Genomic DNA, 25146 nt, shown 5'->3' on the forward strand with positions numbered 1-25146 from the left:
ATGTTTTTCCTAGTTTCATCCACCTATCAACAAATTTCCTTTTTCATATGTACATTTTCATTAGTCATAAGTTGGTAGGCAAGTAGGCTGTTTGCTTTGCCTATGTATGTAGAGTAAGTATCATCAATGGATATGAAGGAGCAGTAAGTATCAATGGGATGGAGGCAACTCTGGAGTGTGGTAGTTTTTTGGGCACATACATGTTGTATCTCAGTCACATGGCAGCCAGCTTTCTTTCCTTTTTTTCCTCCCTCCCTCCCTCTCTCTCCCTTCTTCACTCTCTCTCCTTCCTTCCCTCTTTTTCTTTCTTCCTTTCTTCTCTCTCTCTCTCTCCCCCCACTCTCTCTCTAACTTTCAGACTGATTTCCAAAGTGGCTACACTAAGCTTACCTTCCCACTGACAGTATTCTTTCCCCTCAGATTCATGTCAACATTAGTTGTCATCTGTATTCTTGATGACAGCCACAACTGGAACACACTGTGGTTTTGTGTCATATAAAAGAATATCCAGTTACTTGAAGAGGCTAATAAAATATACCTTCCTTTTCCAACTATACTCTCTCCATAAGGTTAAATTTCTTCAGAGACTTCAATAAAATCCCAATTTATCTGATTAAATCATAAAACAATGTAAAACCAACTTTTGTCTCTGGAGGCAGACATTTCATGAAATAATTTAAATTGTTAATACAAAGTGAGTTTATGTTTAATATATATACATCTAATTTCCCTCTTACATTTTTATTTGCTTTTTAAAAGATTTCATTTCTGTATGTCCATCTGTCTTGTGTATGTGTTTGCATACCCGTGTGCAGGTACCTGAAGAGAGCAGAAGATGGTCTCAGATCCTCAGGAGATGGAGTTACCTGTGTGGACCTGACATGCGTGCTCAGCTCATTCCCTCTAACATACTGTGTTCACAGCAAGCAGCTACTGGAGGCTTGGAGTCTTGTCCCCAGACGGTCCTAAAGTCTGTATAAGGTAATGCCCTAAGACTGAAGGCCTCTGGTAATTCCAAACTCAAGATTTAAAGCAGTGCCTAGACTGACTCCTCTTCACACTTCACTATGTGGGAGCTATTCCTCACGAAAAATATTTCCACAAAACAGCATCAAGCATAATACAAGTGTATTAGACAGCTGAATGCAGCAATCAGATGATCTCTAAAACAATATGCCTACCTAGGAGTACTGTCAATTTTAAGTCCAATATTTATACCTTGTTTTCTGTGATTGTGGTAGAAGAGCCCAAGGCCACTAATTTTTAAATATTTATCCAAATGGCACAAAGTTTGGGATGGGGGGAGTCTTAAAACATGGTAGTTCTAAAACTGAGAATATCATTAGATTTTAATAACTAAGGAGGTAAGAGGATAAAAACATTCCTATGTTTTTCAAAAATATTTATTTAAAAATAAGATTTCTAAAAATACAGTACATAGTACATTTCAAGAAGTAAAAATTCCACAGTTTAAATTAAAAGCAATTTGCAAAGAAAATTGAATATTACATGAATAAAACAAAAATCACTAAAATAAATTAAAAGCAATGTTGTTCTTAAGGTAGATACATAGTCCATTTTCATTAGAAGAACCAGTGTAGACGTCTCATCTAAACAATTAAGTATACCTCACAGTTCCCACCCACCTGTATGTCCCTCCCTCTCCTCAAAGGACTCACAGTTCCCTTACCTACTCTCTTCCTTACTACCACTAGCACTGGAAATGTTAGTGAAGGTTTTCCTAGGGTAAGAGACAAAACAAAACAGCAGATGATGCAGGCCAAGGCCCTCAGACTTACACACAGTACAGCTGAATGAAAGCACACCCAGCAAGTTTTAAGACAGGGTCTTCCTAGGCACCCACAGTACACACCATTATTGAAATTCAAGCAGTGCTTTTCAATTAGGGATATGTGAGAATTGGAGCAGACAGCAAATACATGGAGCATCAGAATGGCACAGGTGTGTGTCAAGTGATTAAACTTGCCAGGCTAACTCCACGCTCCCTCTGTTTTCCGTCTGTCCTTGGGCTTACAACCCATTCATCCTATACCTCTAACTGGGATGAATTTCTTCCTTCTGTACCTTTAGTTGCTTTTATTGTATGTTGATTTTTTTCTTTGCTTTTTAATAATCACACCAGGAGACAGCAAGCAGTGGCAAATTCTCTCCTCTCTCTTCCTACTTGAAAAAAATGACTACACTCTGCCTTTTAAGAATTGGACAAGCAGTGGGATTATTAAGAAACAATCCCAGGGCAGCCCCTCCCCTGCTTTCTATCGTATTTGCTCATCTATGCACACGAGCTTGTCACCTTTCAAGACCTGATTCTTTTTTCCATTCAGAATTCACTGCAAAACCATATATTGCATCAACCCTCAAGTAGACACTGACTGAAGCGAATGGAAAGGACACAAGCATTTTCAGTGTGACTGTCTACCTTCCTAGCCGCCCCCCCCCCCAGCCCCCCATGGTTCCGTGTGTGGCCGAGTGATCAGCTGGGCCAGCTTCTGTTTTAAGGAAACCCTGATACATGTTTGCAGAGCTTCAGGGGAAGAACAGAGAAGCCAGTCATAAGCAGCAGCATGACACCTGGACAAATCTAGCCAGAGGACTGCTGTCTGCTGGTTACATAAATCACTGAAAAATTAGTTTGTAAAACAGTCTGACTCTAATTTTCACGTATGGTGAGCAGCAGCACCCAAACTGCTTCTGATATGAAGTTCAACTGTCAGGGTGTTTGCTCAAGTCAACGTACCTCTGGACTTCCTACTGGGAAAGTGTGTGTGTGTGTGTGATGTGTTTGTGACTTTTATGTTTTTAAAAGTGTCCTTTAATTTCATTCTCATTAGGCAAATACCTGTATCATTATTTAAAGCCATTAAGGTTTTACCCTGCCCCCACACAGAGGTACTAAATTCTTGACTTGTAATTTAAAATGGACCTATTATTTGCCCTTTATTTCAGCATTTGGTTGAGCAGTCATTAAAAGTGTCCAATAGAATACTTTGCTTATAGAAATAATTTTTCTTCACTGCTGAAGTAAGACCAAGGGGGGTTGGTGAGACTTTTGAAAAGTGATTCAATAATCTTTACTAGCTTCAGCCTATTAAAATACCTTATATAGTAGCCATGTTACATTAAAGTACAAAATTAAAGCCCACACTAATATGCATAACAGAAAAAAATAAGTCTAACTAAGATTCATTTACAATTGACTCTGCTGAAATTAAGCTGTCAATAGACTGTTCACTTCTTCAGACACAGATGTGAGAAGCTCTCAGTCAACCAAAAAGAAAACTAATTCTTTGGTTCAAGAATTAAAAATGTAACTCAATGCTAAAGTGAATAGCACCAGGATGTTTTAATTGTTCAGGTTGTAAAACACTAATTTCAGGCACGAGTAGGTTAAAATATCACCCATCCACACTGGCGTGGACACAGAGCTATCAGTATGCAGATGCGTCTTCCCTCTAACTGACAGCCTACAAACAACGAGACCCTGTGCTGAGTGAAACAGGCAAGCAAAGTCCAGAGGAGGCATGCCTGTGGCCCCGGATGCTCAGGCTACATCTTTCCTTATAAAGCTAGTGAGATGAAAACTAGGTTTTATACGTGCAATTAGTTAATTACACAGTTGAGCAACTATGGGGAGCACTATTTTTACACATGAGGAAATGAAGGGCTTCAGAAATGAAGACATTTGCGAAGCCCAACAGATCCCTTCCTTCATAACTGAGTTGTTGATTTTCTCTGGTGACTCAGTATTTCTTTGCCAAAAGACTCCTCAGACAGGTTCCAGTTCTTTTCAAACTTTGGGCAAGCAATCATTTCTCCTTTGTATTACAGCTACACTTCTATGTTATTTTTAACATGTGCATGCTAAAAATGCTTGAATTTAACTTAGCCTACACAATTATCTGAAATCAAAAATAATCTCTCAAGAGCATCTGGCCAGCTAAGGAGAAAGAACAATAAGTGGAGATCAAACAGCTCAAACCAAATGCTTCCCAGAATGGCTGTGCAGGTATCAGGCTCTACAGTGACATGGTGTCAGCGACAGTACTGGCTATCACAGCTGTCTCTAGTCAGCTCTTTTCAGATGCTGACTATTTATGTCCACTTAGCCTTCGCTCCATCTTACTAATGTCCCCGACTTTCTTAATCTAGTTTTTGGATAATTATTACTCATTGGTACCTGAACTCTAGGGTAGATACAGGGGGAAAGCTGTAATATAGTAAAAGATATGATAATGAAAAATCAGTATTACCAATGACTTAAGAGTTTTAAGCTCTGAGCCAGGCACAGCAGCATATGCCTATAATCCCAGAACGTGGGAGGCAAACATAGGAGGACTCTGAGTGCAAAGCCAGTAAAACCCTGTCTCCAAATAATAATAATAATAATAATAATAATAATAATAATAATAATAATAACTTGCTACAAATTATCACTAGCAGATAATATTGTCACATCTAAAGAACTCATAAAATATTGTTGGTTTTAACAAAATGGCTTTTAAAAAATAAATTTTGTTTAAAAAATGCATAAAGATAATGGAAGAAGTGAGAAAAGTCACTTCTTGAAGTTAAGTCATCACCATCAGAAAGGTAGCAGAAATGCTAAATATTGGTTCATTTAGTCAGTGACAATACTGGTATAAAGTACTTCATGTAAACAGCTTCTAATACTTTCCCATGTTCTACTATAAAATATTGTAGATTCTAAGAACAGCTAAACATAAATTATACTAAATTTTTTATTCATAAGTAAGCTCCGAGCATGGTACCTACAACAAAAGACAGTAACAATGTAAGTACTGAATTGTATTCTCACTCATTAATTACATAGTCAATAATGCTAACAATAGAACACACTAAGTTTACAGGACTTACTAACTACATTTGCCAATATTTGCGATTTTCAAAGCATTAGTAGAGGTGGATGAAAGTCTAATGTTTTAACTATTAGTAAATGACATAATGTTTGTAATAAATTCCCAATATATGTATGTATAGTTGAGGTTATGTCAAAAATTTACATAATGACATACTATAGTTTAGTGAACTGTAGCTAGGCTATCTACTTACTGATACAAGTCATACAATAGAACTACCCAGAGAACAGACCGTCTAGACAGAAATTAGTATAATGCTAATGAATATTAGTGCCATATTAAGCCACTGCAAGACAAATAGTGATTTTTTTTTTCTTTTTAGCAATACATGTAAGAACATTCAAACTACACATGAACTGACACAAAAACTATGTGGCTTTCATCTAAATTCATTTGTATCTCCCGTTAGGAAGTGTGTTCTTAATTCTAGTCTTTGTGATTACTGTTTAGAATTAGTACATCTCTCGAGCAAAACAGCTGCTTGTAGGAAAATAACCCAAAGTCTCATTAAGAATGGCTGGAACGAGCCATCGTCCTTCACGGAACCACTCCTGCACATTATGAAATGTTCTGAGATGTTCCACTCAGCTCTTCCGCATCTATAGCTACTGTCTACATCCTCTTCTTGTCTTTTCCTGGTTCTTGGGATTAAATCCTGGGCATCTTGTGCACTCTAATTTTTGAGGTACACATCAGCCCCTACTTTATTACTATTAAAATAAATTGTCTTCTGAAAAACAGGTTCCTATGTTAGCTACAAATTTAAATGGCTTTTGTGTTAACTAAAACATTTTAAATATAAATTATAAAACAAAATAGGTTTTTATTTCCATGCAACAGCAGCTAGCTGAGTACTCTGAAATGGAGGCCTGGTAACAAAGACTCCTTAGTAGGCTGTTTAATGTTTAGGAGATTCTGACCCTGTCCTTTGTTACCGACATCAAGCTTATCCAATTAGCTATCAGAAACGTTTGTGTGTGCTGGGTGTGAGACGATGAATGAATGACGATGATGGGGAGGGGCGTGAGGGCCAAGGCATGTCTGTGGAGGTCAGCGGACAACTCTATGAAGCCAGGAGCTTTTTTCCTTCTTCACCTAAGTGGGTCCGTGTACAGCAAATGCCTTTCTGTATGGAGCCACCCTGCGTGCCCAATTCTAATTGTTTACCAAGTATCTGCAGCCTGGTCTTAACACTTTAACTGCAGGATCCTATGAGGTGACTTTGTTTATGTAAAAATGTCACTTAACACACATTTTGCTAAAATTAAACAGGAAGTTTATAAATACTTCAATGCACTGTAGATATGAAGGGGCGATCTCCTTGCTCCATCACTTCCTGAGACCCCACATGGGTAGTTATTCCCATGGTTACTGAGAGGGACAAATAAAGGGGCTATTGAATAATCTACAGGGTTAACTCTCATTGACAAGCATTTTAAAAAGCAAAGAAAAATAATATTATTAACCAATTACTAATTATTTTAAGGCAATTGAGCCTTTGTGTGTGTGTGGAAGGGGACAATCCCAAAATTGAATTGAAAAAAATTAAATGTACTTTTTTTAATAGTAAAATATACCGAATAACAGTTACCACAGCAACTGTAATAAATGTTTTGTTTTGTAATAAAATAGAATTTTAAGTAAGTTTTTATAATGCTAACAAGATAAGTTGCCAAAATAAGGTTTAAAGTAAAATACATGAAACAGCTTATACTAATTGAAATTTGTGACTGACAGTAAAAAGTGTACAAGAATATAAATACATGAAGCCAGGCAGTTTACCTAGAAGGAACATCACCAACAATAACACTTTCATTTTCAATTTTTATAAAACTTTACACTTTTATACATATGTTCCTATAAGTATACACTGGCATGTATACCTCTGGCATGTTCACAGATTGGCGATACAACCCACTAACAGGATAGTAAAAGCCTCAAGAGCCAGGATAATTACATCAATTAACCAAAAGAGGGCGCAGAAAGAACATAGGAGCTTAATCCCTAGGAAATGGCCAACAGGTTTTTCTCTAGGAATCTAAAGAGTGATTACAAACCCCTCCGGAGGTTAGACATATACATTTAACAATACTATGTAAGTATATATAGATATACTGCAATATAGATTCTTATGTAAATACATCAATAACAGCATTTCTGTAGATCAAACTAGTGCATTAAGTACAATGACTAGTTAGGAAACTGCAGAGAGGGGTCAGGACCAGGGAGAGTAAAGAGAAGGGGAGATAATGTGCCCAGAAGTGGTACATGTAAGCAGACCAAACCCACAAACTGCAGCATGGGGAAGGGATCATGCCCGTTACCTTGTGTCAGAGCTACTACTGCTCCAGAAGTATAAAGCAGTTTACAAAGCTCCACACTGGGCTTTCGTTTGGCTCTGCTTTGGATGCTCCAGGTCTTGAGTGAACTGAATATATACAGCTGAAGGCATTCAACTTCTATCTCCCAACAGCCTATGTACAGCACTTCCTTTAGTAACTGTCATCGGCCAAGTTAGTCAAATCAGCTTACACAAAACCCAACCCCTTCGCCTTTACTAAAACATACTAATTTTATGTTTCCTAACCTTTATAAATGTTTCTTATATTAAACTTACTATATGTCTTAGCACCAATAAATATTTTCATCTGCCACTTCTAAGTTTTTAAATAAACATAATTAGAACATGAAAATATGGTATTAATATTTCTGCAAAGAGATTATTCTATTCAGAATATTTTATAAGACATTTACAGTATCTGAAAGAACTAGCCACAGTATTTCCCAGCTATGATCCCTTACTTTACAACTACTTATAAGAAAAGTCTGTCTGTGGTTCACAAATGGTAGATTTGCTCAATGCTCATTTCAGGGAAAAGATTACTAAGCACACAAACATATGGAATTGCAGTATTCTAAATGAAAAAAATTAAATCATACGAAATGTCTTTGTATACAAAAGGCTCATGTTTGTTAAGAGACCATCACTACCATAGATCATTCTATTTTACAGTAATTTCCTGACATTAATAAAAGGTCTCTAGAGTGATGCGAATGATAAGTGGAAATTCAATTTCAACTTGGGTGATTACTGGTATATAAATTTAGTGACCCACTTTTAAACTTTGATATGAGTTGACCAGTATCTATTCTATAATATATAAATCCTCAATGTGTACAGTGAGATCTATTGGCAGATAAATAAAAGTATACATACTTTAAAAGCACAGTTTTCCTCTTTACACTGTATATTACACACCATCCAGTTTAGCATTTTAAAACATCTGCTTTCTAATATAACTGCACTTGAAGAAGTAACTGGAATTATTGCAAACTTCCTGCCCTCTTCAGTCATTAGAATCTTAGGGTAAAACAGGAATATAAACCTGACTGGTCACACATTTCTCCTGGGAGCAAATATTCTAAAAGCAATCAGTGATTGCCACAGAAGGGAAACAGAGATTCTCCCTTACAGTAAGGTAGTAGTTGGTGCACTACACTCAGGGAGTCGTCTGTGGTTTTGAGAAGGAGAAAGAAGGGCATCAGAGAGCTGCTCCTAGCCAGGCACTGCCCCTTGTTGTTCACTGCACTCTAAAACCCTGCAGCACATATAAAAGCAAGTAGTAATAACATTTTAACTTATACATAACAAACTGTATCCAGTTTTGTAAACTTGAAGAATTAAATTCAGATTTGGTTAGGACTGCTTAAAGGTAAACATAAAACATGTCAAATTTCCTATAAATTAAAATTAAAAAACAAAACTGTGAGTACTGAAGAAAATGTATGTACAATTGTTTCATCCCAATCACTGCCTTCTGAGTTTAGTAACAAACACATTTAAAGAAACCCTGGTGGAAGGCTAATTTAAAAGTAAACATGCTTTTAAAACTTAAATATAGATCCTGTATTAGTCCCACAACAGGATCAAGATCACTATTAAAATGAAGCCTGGGGCACATTATGATGCCTAAGATTGGTGGGTGGATTTTAATTGACTTGAAGACTGTCATAGTTCTATTCTCATAAAACCTGTAACGCATTTCCAGCATGGAGGACCCATCTGTGCCCACCATCCATCTGTTTAGACGTGATTGGCAAAGTGGTAGGGAACTCGCAGTGGTTGCCGCTGCCTGAAAGGAATGAACCACAGGATCTTCCAACGAGTGCCAAAAACTTCTGAGAAGGTCTGCTGCCATGGCTTTCGGGGCCGCGATCTACAGAAGACAGCATTATTAGTGAAAGACAGCACTCCCATGGTGCCCTTCAGTCAGCTAAAACAATACAGGTTGGCTGGGGATCCATTACTGGACTCTGATGCACTGTGTCTCAGCATCACAAATGCAGCTTTCCTTTCAATGTGACATGCAGCTGAGCGTCAGCTCTGGAGAGCAGATATTGTATCTGCATCGTCAATCAACCTAGGGTAACTCTGGAAGCAGAGGAGAAGCTCAGCATAACAGAATGTGTGTCAACAACACAGTAGCAAATCTCTTTTGATGTACTTTCAGGACAAATAATTTAGCTTACTTCTTTCTGTGAGACAGGGAACAAGAGTGATCAGTACTTATTTTGTTTAAAAGCTCCCATGGCTGAAAGACCCCTATGGTAAGACTGGGATATGCCTGTCTAGCTTGGGCCTCAGACAGGACACCAAGAAAAAAACAAAACATCAACATATTAGTTTCCTACTATTAACATAGGCACATGATTCTCAAAGGTAGTCAAACAGTATAGTTTCTATTTTTAAATAAGATCACTATAACTTAATACTTACATTTCTTCACAACAATTTGACATTTTTTCAATAGATGTTGTATCCTATTAAAAACAAAAAATTATATTCAGATGTAACAAATATATAAATACTTTTAACAAGTTTATATATCAATACACATTCTGAAGTCCTCTTAGAAAAATAAAATCAACATTCTATCATATCAAAAAATCAGTGAACTACAAAAAATGTCAAACATCTCTCCAAGAACTATTTCATTTGATTATAACCTCTGAGGATACCTGGTTCCTTGGTAATTCTTTTAAAAGCCTAGTTATTTCTGTTTAACTCAACTCTCTGCAAATATACATTAAAAATAAATACCAAAATAGTGCATAATAGCCATCAATGACTACATACAGAACTACCAAGAGACAAAGAATGCTACTGGTTCTGGACTTTATCGACTTTAATAAAAAAACAAAGTCAATAAGGCAAATCTATAAACTGACAAATGTTACAATATATTTAAATAAGAAAATTAAAGTTAGATAATTAATATTCCTTAACACGAAGAAAACGAAACATTTCTTAATTCCCCCAATGAACAAGCCAAACCTTTACCAAACCACAGTTTCTTCTGCGTGCTTTTCCCAGGCTGCAATGCAGGCAGGGAAACAAAGCTGTCAGCAGAAGACAGTTCCCGAAAGTCCTGACACAAACTCTAGGAACGAACAATCTCTCCATCATATTGACAAACTGTTACGATATCTAAACACCCGACATATACATTGTTCAACCCATATATAGGTGAAACTTTAAAGTGTAAGTACGTTTTAAAGCAATACAAAGGAAACGTTTTTTGAAATATGCAGAAACATTAGCTAAATCTTCACCATCTCCTGTGATTTGATCTTACTAACTTGTTCACTTATGACAGACGTGGAGTAAAGCAACAGTAATCAGAGCTATTCATGGAAATCCTTGTCTCTGCAAACATTACTTGGCTCCAGAACTTTCCTTTGTGGCGCTAACCTTTTATGTTTAGTGATGCTAGGTGAGCACTCGTGATGACAAAGTATCAGGCGTGCTGAGCCAGCAGCAGCGTCTACAAGGGAGAAGTCAGGCTGCTCTGTGTGAGACGGGGAGCAAACAACAGCTTCACTCACAGTGCTTCCTCAAGATTCGCAAAAAGATGGCAGCCTTACTAAATATTCCATATACGTTAGTTTTTTTATTATGCTTTGAAATTTGACAATATGTTGAAAATAAGATTCTTTTTGTTGTGTTGCATAACTTCCTCCCAAACAGTATTTTATTCATTCTAAATGAAAGCACAGTGTATAAATACATGAGAAAATATCTTAGGCATTTAGTGAGGTGATTCTCAACCTATGGGGTCTCCTAAGACCAACAGAAGACACACATATTAACACTACAATTGAAACAGTAGAAAGTAAGTTATGAAGTAGCAATGAAAATAATGTTATGGCTGGGGGTCATCACAACAAGAGGAACTGTAAAGGGCTGCAGCATTAGGAAGGCTGAGAGCCAGTAACTTAGAGGAAAGCTAGGCTTCAGGTTAACATCTATAAAGGAAGTGGAAAAGGCCATTTGGACAGTATCTTAGGGTGCTGGGCAGATGGCAAAGACCATTGCAAAGGAACCAACACCAAACTGCAGGGGAAGAGGGCAGACAGAGTCACCACAGAGCAGTGATTCTCAGTCTTCCTAATGCTGCAACCCTTTAATACAGTTCCTCATGGTGTGGTGATTTTCAACCACAGAATTACTTTTGTTACAACTTCATAACTATAATTTTGCTACTGTTATGAATCATAATGTAAATATCTGATAAGCAGAATATCTGATATGTGACTCCAGTGAAAGGGTCTTTCAACTCCAAAGGAGTTTCAACTGGAAACATAGCATTGACAACATCTTCTTTGCACATAAAAGCTATGCGAGGACCGGCAAGACAGGGTAGGAGGGTTGGTCTACTGTCACCTTTATACTGGGATAGGTTTACTACACAGAATCTACACTGTAGACTTTAGTTGTGGTTCTGAAAAAGAATCAACTTTCTTTGAAACCTCTCCAGGTTTAGCTTTCATATATAGAAACCCTTTGAAGTTTTTGGACATCAAAATCAAAAACATTTAAATCCTCATGAGTAGATAGCTACTCTTTCAAAGGATGAGAAGATGAGATTTTGTTTTTGTTTTTGTTTTTTGTTTTTTGGTTTTTGAAGACAGGGTTTCTCTGTGTAGCCCTGGCCGTCCTGGAACTCACTCTGTAGACCAGGCTGGCCTCGAACTCAGAAATCCACCTGCCTCTGCCTCCCGAGTGCTGGGATTAAAGGCGTGTGCCACCACCGCCTGGCGGATGAGATCTTTACTCTCTGTAAATAGTAGTTGGGAAGCTGCCTAGATTAATCTACTAATTTCTCTAGAATGGCAAATGCTTACCTCTTTCTACCTCTGCTGTATGGAATACTATTACTACAAAACCAGCATGAGGTCTATAGCTGAGCACTAGCACACAGTAAGTGCTCAGTCTGGGAGGCAGCGAGCACAGGAGACCTAAACACAACTGTTTATAAGCAGGCTGCAGTACACCGGACAGAGTCTGTCACTGAAGGAAAGTAAAACCCACAGTCTGCACAAATACTAAGTTACGCTTAATTTACTTTGTTTGGTAATGTGGACAAACATGGGATTTTTTTTTTTTTTTAATCGTACTGAAAATACTCAAATCTTCTAGTGGCACCAGGGAAGGACCAACAAGACAAATGCTACAAATGGAATATAGATACAACACACAGCCTTAGCTAGCTAGCAAATAAACCATTATTTTAGAAATGTGAAAGTCCCACATCTACTGAATGCTGCGATAATGAGTTCTGAGAAATGTTTATGGCTGGAATGATCTAATGATCAAAATATCTAAAACTTCAATCTGCCTATATACCTAAACAATATAAGAGAATGCTTCATTATTTTAAAAACTGGAGTTTTAAATTTTTTTTAAAAAAAGCAAAACAGACTTTCAGAAACAGGTCTGTTCTCTGTTTTAATATGTTGTCTTCTCCTAATGGCTAATCCTGGTATAAAAAGAGGTACTTCAGATTCAGGATAAAATTATGTTTGGCTATAAGAAAAAAACTATAGCCTAACTTAATGCTGGATTATGTCTGGAATGGAGAAAAAAAAACTTTTTAACAGAAGGAAGAGATGGATTTATTGGGAAATTGGAATGGGGTGTAGTATGAAAGGCAAGAATTTATCACCATAGGTTTCTTGATTACCAGGTTAACAGGGCTGAAAACACAGCCCGAGCCAGGCTGATAGCTGCTCTTGCTTTCCTTTCACTCTGCCCAAGCAGCAGCCCTTGGCCACATCTGTTGCCCTGTGGGGAAAGGGGTGTGCTGAAGAGAGGCCTCAGACATCCCGAGCAACACATACAGGACAGAGTCCATCTGCTTCCGACAACAGTCTTCAGAGTGTGGACGAGGACTTGCCTTTGGGCCTGTTTAACTCTGGAAACAGTTTACAAAGGAGTTTGTTAGCATACTAAAGACCTGATCAAAGTAAAGGTGGCCATCAGAGAGAAGCCCTTCGACACACCTGCACAGAGCCTTCACAGTCTGCTGAAATCTGTCCTGCAAGGAAGGTCTCATAGGCCAGGATACTGCTAGGTTGCACATAGGTGGTTATCTGGATGATCTATGCTCACTTTCTGCATGTAGCCTGGGAAAGGGTTTTGTACGTCACGGTCATAGACCTGGTTCTGTCTTTGAGTTTTTCTAGTTGTAAGAGTTTCATTTGGCCGGGCGTGGTGGCGCACACGGGAGGCAGAGGCAGGCGGATTTCTGAGTTCGAGGCCAGCCTGGTCTACAAAGTGAGTTCCAGGACAGCCAGGGCTATACAGAGAAACCCTGTCTGGAAAAAACAAACAAAAAAAACCAAACAAAAAAAAACAAAAAACAAAACAAAAAAAGAGCTTCATTTGACTGCTTACTAGTATATAAATGTAGTACATTTAATTTTTTAAAAAATGATATGTATGTATGTATGTGTGGTGGTGAATGAATGAAGGTGCTCGTAGAGGCCAGAAGAGGTGTCAGATCCCCAGGGCTAGAGTTACCACCCAACAGAGGTACTTGGAATCTCTGCAAGAGCAGCAAGCACATCTTCTGAGTCATCTTTCTAATGCTAATGCTAAAGTTAACTTTAAACTCTAAAACACCTAGCAGAACAAGGTTGTACAAACTGGGGACCTTTGGTCCCATATCTGCAGGACAGAACTAACCAGGCACAACCTGAAATAGTGTAATTCTTTTTTTTTTTTTCTTTAAAGATTTATTTATAACCTGGGTGTGGTGGCACAGGCCTTTAATCCCAGCACCTGGGAGGCAGAGGCAGGCGGGTTTCTGAGTTCAAGGCCAGCCTGGTCTACAGAGTGAGTTCCAGGACAGCCAGGGCTATACAGAGAAACCCTGTCTTCAGGGGAAAAAAAAAAGATTTATTTATTTATTTATTATATAAATACACTGTAGCTGTCTTCAGACACACCACAAGAGTGCATCAGATCTCATTACAGATGGCTGTGAGCTACCATGTGGTTGCTGGGAGTTGAACTCAGGATCTCTGGAAGAGCAGTCAGTGCTCTTAACAGCTGAGCCATCTCTCCTGCCCCCGTAATTCTTTATTTTTAAGTTTTTTCAATGGGAAGGCAGGGAGTCCTGTTAACCTTTATTGTCTCTCCCGCCAGTTTCCTCGTTGGGAACTGGCAGTTCCTTAGTGGCCATCACAAACAGAGGACCAGCTGGGTCTTTGATTTGAAATTTGAAGTTCACATAAACATTTCATCAATCACGGGGCAGTGCTAGAGATGCAGAGAATTTTACGTTTGTAGCCACTGAAAATCTCTTTCCAAAATAACTTCTCTGCTTTTCTTCATCAAACCACCATCTGGCTATTCAAAATAGGTAAGAAATTAAAACTTCACACCTCAATTTCCAAGTAGAAATGCTTACATTCTAAGTCTTTGTGAGATTAAACTAATCAGTGTATATTAAATCCTTAATGACTAAAATTCCTTATTTTTATTGTTTTTATTAAGCACTTCCTGATGCTTAGAAGAAAAAAATATCTCAATTATATCAGTTACTAAAATTATGTTTAAACAAAAGTTTATAATAAAAAAACAAAATGACAAAGAAGATATATGCAATCCTACAATCACAAGAGCCTTAAAATCTAATCATACAGTAAAATTCCAAATTATATAAACTAGTGTTCATTCACTAATCTATTTATGTAGAGTAACTACAAGCTACATGGCAAGGTCTTTATAAAAAGAAAGATGATGGTTAGCAAAGAAACTACACAGGCACACATGCAGGCCACGGAGAGTGACTATGCAAAAAATATTCTATTAAGTAACCTCATCATCACCAAAACAGCTGAAAATTAAAAAAAAAAAAATCTATACTTAGAGTCAAGACCCAAACCCAACTATTTTGCATTTTAACATCAAATTAGACTTTTGATGAGGTTTCTGGTTATCAATAGAAGACACAGAGTCAGGGAACTCAATGGGCCCTTGGACTAGGTTTTGGGAGATCATGAACAAATAGAACATGAGAGACAGACACTTAGCAAAGATCTCAAGTGAATAAATATACAATCCATGCTTCTTCTAACCTTACAGTGCTTTAAAGTCAGGTTAAACATCCACATGTGTTCAGATCACGAGATAGGAAGAGCAAGTTCTGGGGAAACGCCAAGTAACAGTAACACCCAACATGCTTAGCCACACAGCAACATAAAGAGTCTCTACGTCTATGCCTTAACTATCTTAACAGCATTATCAAAACACATTTACATTATTTACAGCTTTCTTATTCATTTGAGTATTTTGGGTGTTCTATAGTACTGAGCAAAGAGAAACGAAGTAGAGAAGCACTTCTGCTCAGAAATATATGTATATAAGTCATTCAATTTCACACATAATTTTTGTTACTACGAAAAGGAAAAAAATAGTCTCTCTAAGATTCTTTATTATATCTACTACATACAAACAAATATATCCATGAGCATGAAAAGCATCTAAAAAACATAATAAATTTAGGTGCCTGGGTTTATTTATTTATTTATTTATTTATTTTAGCATTTTAAAGAAAGCAGTGAGGAGATATGTCATATAATTTTACAGTTGGAAATACTATACTAGAAATACATTTATTTTATTTAAATATATATAACTTAGGAAGGAAAGCCAAACTACCAGAGATCTCCCTTTAAAGACAGTGAGCTACAATGACCTGCACGTGTGTAATGCTGATTGCAAGCCAAGTGTGTAAACACGAGCTAAATAGAGACTGTACTAACTCACCTCATTGATTCACTGATATCTTGCTAAGCTCAATTATAAAGATTGACAATTTTACGCCTACACTTCTGTATATATATTTATAAAGCAAAAAATTCATTAATTAATAAAATCTTATTTAATAGCTAATCTCCTTTAATCTGATTTTGAATATAAGATATTTTTCACTGCATTAGATTAGCCCCAGTTAAAATTATATCACTATCTTAGTAACTATTCTATTGCTGTGAAGAGATCCTGTGAGCAAGGATCGTGAAAAACAGCATTGAGTTGGGGCTTGCTTCCACTGCAGAGGAGCATGGCAGGGAGCCTAAAAGCACACAAGCACTCATGGCACTAGAGAAGGAACTGAGACCCTACATCCTGATCTAGAAGCTCAGAGCACACCCCTAGTGACACACCTCCTCCAAGGCACACTTCCTAACCCTTCTAATCCTGTCACAGAGTTCCACTTCCTGGACAGTAAGTATTCAAGTATTTGTGCCTATAGGGGCCAATCTTAGTTAAACCACCACAGTCATGCACGAATGATTCTTTCTATACGTACGCAAGTCTTGACTATAAATCAAATGTGGGCCAGTAGGTATAAGGAGAAATATTTTCTATGCAATGGTTTTGAAAATTATCTTTTTTAAAATTTAATTTTATTTGTAATTCATTTTTTACACTCCATATTCCATTCACCACCCTTCCCCATCCACCATCTGACTGCTCCACATCCCACACCTCCTCCCTACCCCATCCCATCTCCACGTGGATGCCCCCAGCCCCTATCCCACCTGACCTCTAAACTCCATGGGGCCTCCAGTCTCTTGAGGGTTAGGTGCATCATCTCTGAATGAACACAGACCTGGAACTCCTCTACTGTATATGTGTGTTAGGGGCCTCATATCAGCTGGTGTATGCTACCTGTTTGGATATACCCAAAAGATACCCCCATCATGCCACATGGGTACCTGTTCCACTATGTTCATAGCAGCCTTATTTGTGATAGCCAGAAGCTGGAAACAACCTAGATGTCCCATGACAGAAGAATGGATACAGAAAATGTGGTTCATTTACACAATGGAGTACTACTCAGCTATTAAGAACGAGGACGTCCTGACTTTTGCAGGCAAATGGATGGAACTAGAAAATATCATCCTGAGTGAGGTAACTCAGACCCAAAAGGACATGCATTGTATGCACTCACTAATAAGTGGATATTAGTCAAAAGAAAGAAAGAAAGAAAGAAAGAACCCATACAGAATTCAAAAGGCTCAACAAGCTGAAGTGCCCAAGTGAGGATGCCTCAGTCCCACTTGGAAGAGAGAAGAAAGCAATCACAACTGGGGAGGGAGGGAGGGAGGGACAGACTTGGGAGGGAATGTGGATGGAGTGGGGGGGGGCAGTGGGGGATGGAGAGGAACCTGATCTGGTATTAGCTGAGGGAAGAGGACTGAAGCACTAAGGATCATCAGAAAGAATGGAAACAGGCAACCTCAGGAAATAGGAGGTTGAGGAGACCCTCCCCCCCCAACTCACCAGAGACCTGAGAGGTGAGAGACTCCCAGGACTCCTAGGGAGGGACCTTTGATGAAATGTCTGACAGTAGGGAGAGGGAACTTATAGAGCCCACATCCAGCAGGAAAACAGGACATCAAATGAGGGATGGGTTGCTATCCCACAGTCATACCTCTGACCCATAATTGTTTCTGTCTGAAAGAATTACAGGGATGGAAATGGAGAGGAGCCTGAGAAAAAGATGGTCTAGAGACAGGCCCAAAGTGGGACCCAGGTAAAGGGGAGGACCCAAGGCCTGACACTATTACTGAGGCTATGGAGTGCTCATAAAAAGGGACCTATCATGACTGCCCTCAGAAAAACCCAACAAGCAGCTGAAAGAGTCAGATGCAGTTATTTGCACCCAACCAATGAACAGAAGCAGCTGACCCCTGTTGTTGAATTAGGGAAGATTGAAAGAAGCTGAGGAGGAGGGCGACCCTGTAGGAGGACCAGCAGTCTCAATTAATCTGGACCCCCGGGATCTCTCAAGAATTATCATTCATATTCAAGTAGAATCCAATGGCATCTGTGAGACCAAAGGCAACAACACATTTATTCCCTAACTTCAGCACAATGAGCAATGCACTAAGCTCCAAAGAAGACATCAGAAGCTCACACCAGCACACAAACTGCTGTGCCCAGCAAACAGAAATGCTTGTATACAAAATTTAGACAAACTGTGAGAAGAGTGTCATGGCAGAGAACAGCTCCCTGTCAGGACCTCCCCAGGGAGCGGAGCAGCTGTTCGGCTTCTTGATTACATCTCCTGTCACTGGAAACCGGACCGGTCTGGCTCCGCTACACTGTTAACACCAGCAGGAACTTTCCTCTTGCTGCCTGGGACTACTGCTCCCTAATTCTGATGTCAATTACATTAATAACAACATCACTGTCTACTTCATTCACATCCAAGAGCAAAAAAGGGCTCCTCAGCAAGGGCTGCTAAGATAACTTGTTTCCTGAATAAAGACTGCATCAAAGCCAACTGCTTTACAAACATGGCTTCCAGTATTCATTCAGTTGGAGCACACAACACAACACGACCCATACATTTAAATCCTAATTTAAACCAAATCTGAAAAGGAAGTAAACCCTTAAAATTTTGCTTTAGTCAATTTATTAGAAATACTAGATGTGTATTGTTTGTGGCCCTTTAATAGAGTTTATTCATTCCAGGTTAAAGGAAACAATGGGGAAATAATTACTAAAAATGAGAGCCCTGCTTCTCTAATACCTAGGTCTAAGCACATGAACTGGCATTTATTCTGCTCTCTTGTTTAGTGGACCTACATTCAAGCTAGGAAACTCTAGTTCTCCATAAGGAAATGATATCCTTTCTTCCCAAGGAGATGAGGGGACAAGGGTAGGGAGAGGAAGAGCATTCCCATGGAGTGACTTGGTCCACTATGACTCCTCCATGGCTCTGATGCTATCTTAAATACTCACCTCTAGCTCACGGGATAGAGACCCATGCATTCATATATGATGAAGCCTATAGGCAAGCTTAGTTTGATAAAAGATGGAACAGAACATGTATTTATGAAGAAGGTATGCATAGTCTACATTGTCAATATTTTAAATGTTTTTTTGTAGGGATGCTAATAGTTCCTTAGACTTAAGACAACTATTAAGCCTCAAAATGAATTCTGCATCAGCAAGGACAGGAGCAAATTCTGAAACCATTATTCACTAAATCCAAAAAGGTCAGTGCTTGACAGTCACCACAGCAATCCAATGAAATGTTATTAAAATTTACTCTAATTTCTTTATCTGTGTGGTGCCTGTGTGGGTGTGTGCACATGTGTGCACGTTCATGTGGAGGCCAGAGATGGATACCAGGTGCCTTCTTCAGTCACTTTTCATTTTACGACATGAGGGTCATATGACAGGCTCTCTCACTGAGCCTGGAGCTCACTGATTCAGCCACCCGCTGGCCACTGATTAACATCTGTATTTGAGGGCAAGAACAGTGGCTAAAGATCAGACTGACAAAATATATTCCTCCCTCTCAGTGCTTGCACCTTTTCCTGAGTGTCTCATACAGATGTACAATTTTGTGTGATTTCTACTCAGTTTAGAAATAACATATCAGAGCCCAATTTCCCTGTTTGGTACAACAAACTGCTATTCAATATTAAAAAAAGAAACATATAATCTGAAAATAATTATTAGCATGTTGTATTGTGAGAGTGTTGGGTTAGGACCAAGCAAATAACAAATAACTTACTTATTATGTACAAATCAGAATGCTCAAACTTTACAGTAGAGACCTTTTAAAAAGCGTGAAATAGTTGCCATTCACAGCACAATCTCAGAAGCTAATGGACTTGCTGTGGCAGGAAAGTGTTACTCAGCCACAAGCCTCTGCCAGCCCTCAGTAGTGATGTGAATGCTTAGCCGAATGTTCCCAATGTCCACTCCTAACCATTTACAGTAACAACAGGGGATCTGAGAAATTCTGCTGGACGGACTTAAATACCCAGTAGAAATTCTGACAAATTCAAAGCTGGAAATTAAACAGTATGCATAACTTGTTGATTCTGGCAAGACTTGGGCATTAATAGTTCGTTCTTATTAACTATTCATGAACGAGTGCAACAGTTAAGAGCATGACCTTAGGAAACAGTCACACTCGTTACCATGTCACTTACTATCAGTACTACCAGGGGGTATTAGAAATACTTTACACCCAATGGTTAAAAAAATAAAAATAAAAAATATTAAAACGGACACTTCACAAAGCCCTATGAAGTCCCAATATGCATATAAAGAAGTGTTCAACATCAGAGAGATGCAAATAGAAAAAAGTACATTTCTGATAGAATGACTACAATTAACAAGAGTTGTCAAGAGATGATGACAAAGATGGGGAGCTACTGAAATTCTCATACATTGTTGGAGGACAGTGCCTCACTGGATAAAAGGTCCAACTGTGGGAGAAATGGCTCCATGTGACCCAGTAATTTCACTTGGAGAACATGTTTGTTATCACAGAAAGATACTCTGTACCCCTGAACTGTCATCCTTAGCTGTCCAGCCCTATGCAACCAGAACGCCATTTTCTTCTTCTAAGTACCTGCTCTGCATAGCTCATACAAACTGCCTTGCTGAAGTATGTGGTCTTTAAGTTAGCTTGTCTTCAAGGTTATGTGCACAGTACCGCGTATCAACACTTCCTCCTTTTCATGTTCTCACAGGCAACTCAAACACCCTTGCATTTACAAAATGGACAGACAAGTGCTGGATTGCATCCAGTCTGGGGCCCCTAAGAAATAGCTGCTGTGTGTATCCATGCCCTTCTTTGGGGCTGGATGTAGGAAAGGAACTGGTAAGTCTAGAAGGAACTCTGTGTTCACTGTTATTAAAGAACTCTGCAACACTGCACTATGTCACACACACAACAGTGTGTGAAGACCAACTGAGTTCTAAGGTCTCCTCACATTGCCTTAAATAGAACCCCTTAAAGATAAAAGTCATTTTGATGAAGTCCAATTCATTTTTCTCTGGTAGTTTTTACTTTGGGTGCTCTGTGTAAGATACCAACATTGTCAATTATGTTTTCTTCTGAGAGCTGCTCTAGGCTGTCCACTTCAGCACTATACTCCCTTCTCAGGTAACTTTTTGGATATGTCATGAAGCAGAGAGACAATCTTACTTTGAATATCTATCTGCCCCAGAACAATTTGTAGAAGACTGCTCTTTTCCACAATGAATAGTCTTGGCATTTTTATTGAAAATCTACTGGCCCTCTTGTTTTCATGGGTTCTGTATCTGAGGATTTAATCGATCACGGGCTATGAATACTAGGAAGAAACTTGCACTCACACTGAACTTGCTCAGACTTTTCTATACATCATCCCATAAATGACATGGTATAATGACTATTTACATATTATTGATATTGTATTAGACATTATAAAGGATGTAGATATGATTTAAACTATATAGGGAGATACACTATAAATGTATATCAAATACTATTCCATCCCAATAGGGGTTTTAGCAGCTACTGCAGATTTTAGTACATACAAGGCATTCTGAAACTAATTCTCTATAGGTAGCACAGGACCATATAGTTCAATTCTAGTTCCTATACATACATGTCCATCCTTAGGCCAGTACCATAATTCTTGAATACTGTTGCTTAATGATAGGCTTCGAGGTTTTCTTTCTTTACTTGATTCATTACATGCTAATAAGTACTTAAATGTTCATACACAACATAGATGCTAAGCATACTACAATGCTGCAGCCCCTTTGAGCATGTTCACCTGCATTCAAAGACATAGCTTCTACAAGGTTATTTTGACAAGGTTGGTCAAAAGGATTGTACACTTTAAATTTTGATAGGCATTGGTAATTTACCTTCCAATAAGGTTAAGTCAAGTTCTACTCCTTCCAATAATATATAAGGAAGTCCACTTGACTGACCTACATTCTCTCTACCAAGACTCTTTTTTTCAATCTTTACAATTTTTCTCAGTTTTTCAAATCTCTTTTGTTGTGATAAAAGGATTCAACTACAGTAATTGTAAAAATAATTGATACTCTAGTATGTCAGTCTTTAAAAATTTTTTATTTATTTTATGTATGTGAGTACACTGTTACTGTCTTCTGACACAGCAAAAGAGGGCAATTACAGATGGCTGTGAGATACCATGTGGCTGCTGGGAATTGAACTCTGGATCTCTGGAAGAGCAGTCAGTGCTCTTAACCACTGAGCCAACTCTCCAGCACCCCAGTATGTCAGTCTTATCTCTCATTGCTTCTGCACCTATACCCTCAAACTGACCTAAAAAACATACGCAATAAATGCACGCATGAAGACAGTAGTACCTGAAACTGTCAAGTGTTTGATGTAACTGTTCCAATTAAATGGTAAGAAAAATGACTGTATCTGATGTAGAGAAATGTCAAAATTGATTGGTGCTATGTCAAGACTTTCCTCCCATATCAAATAGAGAAGAAGGAACTGACAGTCTTTCAGGCATACTAAACAGTGATTATCACTTATTAAGTTAGTTTGCACACTGATAAATCAATTAGGACATTCAAGAAATGATTTAATTACTACTAAAAGTAGTCTTGTCTTAGCAAGTCTATCTTCAGAAATAGATCTTAAATAATTTAAAGAAAAAAATGATGTTCAAAGTATTATTTGTAATAAAGAAATCAAAGTGATTGCTATGGTATAAAAGGAAATAAGATTAAAAAAAATGATTCCACACTAGATACTAATTAACAGAAAAACATATGTAATCATGAAGCCTATAAGCACAAGGTCTACTATAATATAAAAATACTCTGCACATTTTAAAAAGAGGGATGCAAATTTTTATGTACATTTAACACATAATAATTGTGGGTAATTTTTTCCATTAATTTGCAAATTTCCTGTAACATTTTAGAATTAAGTCCACAATTACATCATCTGTTCATACTTGTCAGTTTTTACATTAAAAATATCCTTACTGTGATGATGCCAATCAGTTGTGTATAGAAGAGTCCAGTTATTCCAACTAACATAGTGATGCCCATGAAGGCAGCTAGTCTCATGATAGCCAGCTCATGGCGAACAACAAAGAGGTCCTGCAAAGAAGAAGAAAGGCTTTTAAATGACTTGAAGTATTGCTGAATACTGAAATCAGAGCCAATACAGGGCACATAAGTATTCCCCTTACTGTTTCCTCCTTTTGTTCCATGTCATCAACACATAAATATTTGAAAATTTCAAAAATAACTTTAGAACTTACAACAGAAAGTTGAAAACTATAGGATTTTACTACTGTTTTGTGTCTTGCAATGGTAATCTCTCTCAGTCCCAGAGTTACAAGTTACCTTTCATTTATATATATATGGCTTATATAGATATATAAGGCTACACAGAGAACCCCTATCTCGGAAAACCAATATATACATTGGTTTCTCTGTGTAGCCTTGGCTGTCCTGGAATTCACTCTGTAGACCAGGCTGGCCTTGAACTCAGAAATCTGCCTGCTTCTGCCTCCCAAGTGCTGGGATTAAAGGTGTGCCCCACCACTGCCTGGTACAAGTTACCTTTCTAACACACACACACACACACACACACACACACACACACAATTTGTGGAAGAAAACAAAAATTAGAAACATTATAGGGTGTTTGGTTCACAAAAGGAAAGTTTGTTATTACAATGCTAAAAATTTGGAATGTAGAGGCATGCTTTACAATACTAAACCACCTACTAATTATCTAATTTAGCCCCATTGAGGGGAACCTCCGTAATAGGAGGTAACAGCCTTCTCGAGCCCACCCCATGTGTTCTCCCATTCAGTTATCCCTGTGCTATACACACACATGACAAACAACAATGATGTGCTCTCTACACTCCCACACGTCCCATGCAGTCCTATGGAGATGCAGGCATACAGTGCTGCTGAGATGGAAAGGAACATGATAGGAAATGGGAACAATGATAAGGCAAAGGTCATTTTCTGGTCATTTTCTGGTCATTTCCAGGGAATGGAAGTGAGCAATCTGAACATGAACTATACTCTAAGGACAGAAAACCAAAGAACAATCCATTTGGCATCATGGTTATTGAAAACACCAAGGGAGAGAGTCAAACAACTAGTATTTCCCCAGGAGTCAATTGCTGTAAACTTGGAAGTAAACCAGCTAGTGTTAGATGTAATGGATGGACTGGAAGAATGCCCCAAATGCAACCACTGTATGCTCCCTGACAGAGGTTAAGGATTACGAGTGTTGTGGCAATCCCAAAAGTAGGGCCAGGAGTGAAGAGTGCAAGCAAGCATCCCAGAGCTTGGAAGGGGAAGGCAGGAGGACCAGAAAGCCAAGGCCAAGCTGAACAGCATGGAGTTAATTTTCTGAAGAATGGATGAACAGACAGACAGATAGATACATAGACAGACAGACAAGTAGGTAGGTAGAATGAAAAAAAAATTAGGTAAGCCCCAAAGAGGACACGTTTGAAACAAAGGACTGATGCCTTTTTGTGGAGCATGCTGACAAAGTTTTAGACTCAAGAAATTAACAGCTGGCTCTATACCTTTGATACTCATGAGCCTGGAAAACTTAAAACTCCTCAAGCCACTTGAATTGTTCTCTAACAAATACTATGCTATCAACCAACATTTCACTTTTAAAAGGTCTAATTCTAAATCCTCATAAAAATAAAATTGACATGCAATGCATGTCACACATGAAGCAGCAACTTGAACATTACAAGAACACTGTTCCTTGTCCATTGCATCTGTGAGGAAGTCCAGATGAACCAAGTTTTAAAGTACATCCTACTGAATCAAGCCATGGGGAACACACAAGACAGGTCACTCCCCAAACATCTCCTAGAGGGCATCACATGAGCCACGCCCACCAACAAGGCTCTGCACTCGCTCTCACAAGCCAACCTTAGTCCACACTTGCAGCCATATTGCTCCAAGTCAGTGGGGTGTGTGCACTTCCTGACCATCTGGTAAGAAGAAATGATGCTGCTGTTTCTGTCAGGCTCTCACCCTTTCTGAATGTAACTGACAAGAAGGTCTGGGATGCTGTGCCTTCATTCCCCACAAGCCTCTGGGGTTTTAGCA

General features: G+C 38.4%; 1 protein-coding gene across 4 annotated transcripts in view; it reads right to left on the reverse strand.

The window, feature by feature from the left end:
* Positions 1-1469: 1469 nt before the first annotated feature.
* Positions 1470-25146, reverse strand: part of Zdhhc21 (zinc finger DHHC-type containing 21) — a 60980-nt gene continuing 37303 nt past the window's right edge. For 2 of the 4 annotated variants that reach the window (XM_029476195.1, XM_029476193.1), the window contains 3 exons: positions 23029-23145; positions 9676-9719; positions 1470-9115 (listed from right to left, as the gene is read on the reverse strand). In XM_029476195.1, coding sequence (XP_029332055.1) covers positions 8983-9115; positions 9676-9719; positions 23029-23145 — 294 coding nt within the window. In that variant the 3' untranslated portion in view covers positions 1470-8982. The remainder of the gene's footprint in view (positions 9116-9675; positions 9720-23028; positions 23146-25146) is intronic. The other 2 variants (XM_021160134.2, XM_029476194.1) reach the window with 2 other exon arrangements.

Source organism: Mus caroli, chromosome 4 (assembly GCF_900094665.2).
Source record: "Mus caroli chromosome 4, CAROLI_EIJ_v1.1, whole genome shotgun sequence".
NCBI lineage: Eukaryota > Metazoa > Chordata > Mammalia > Rodentia > Muridae > Mus > Mus caroli.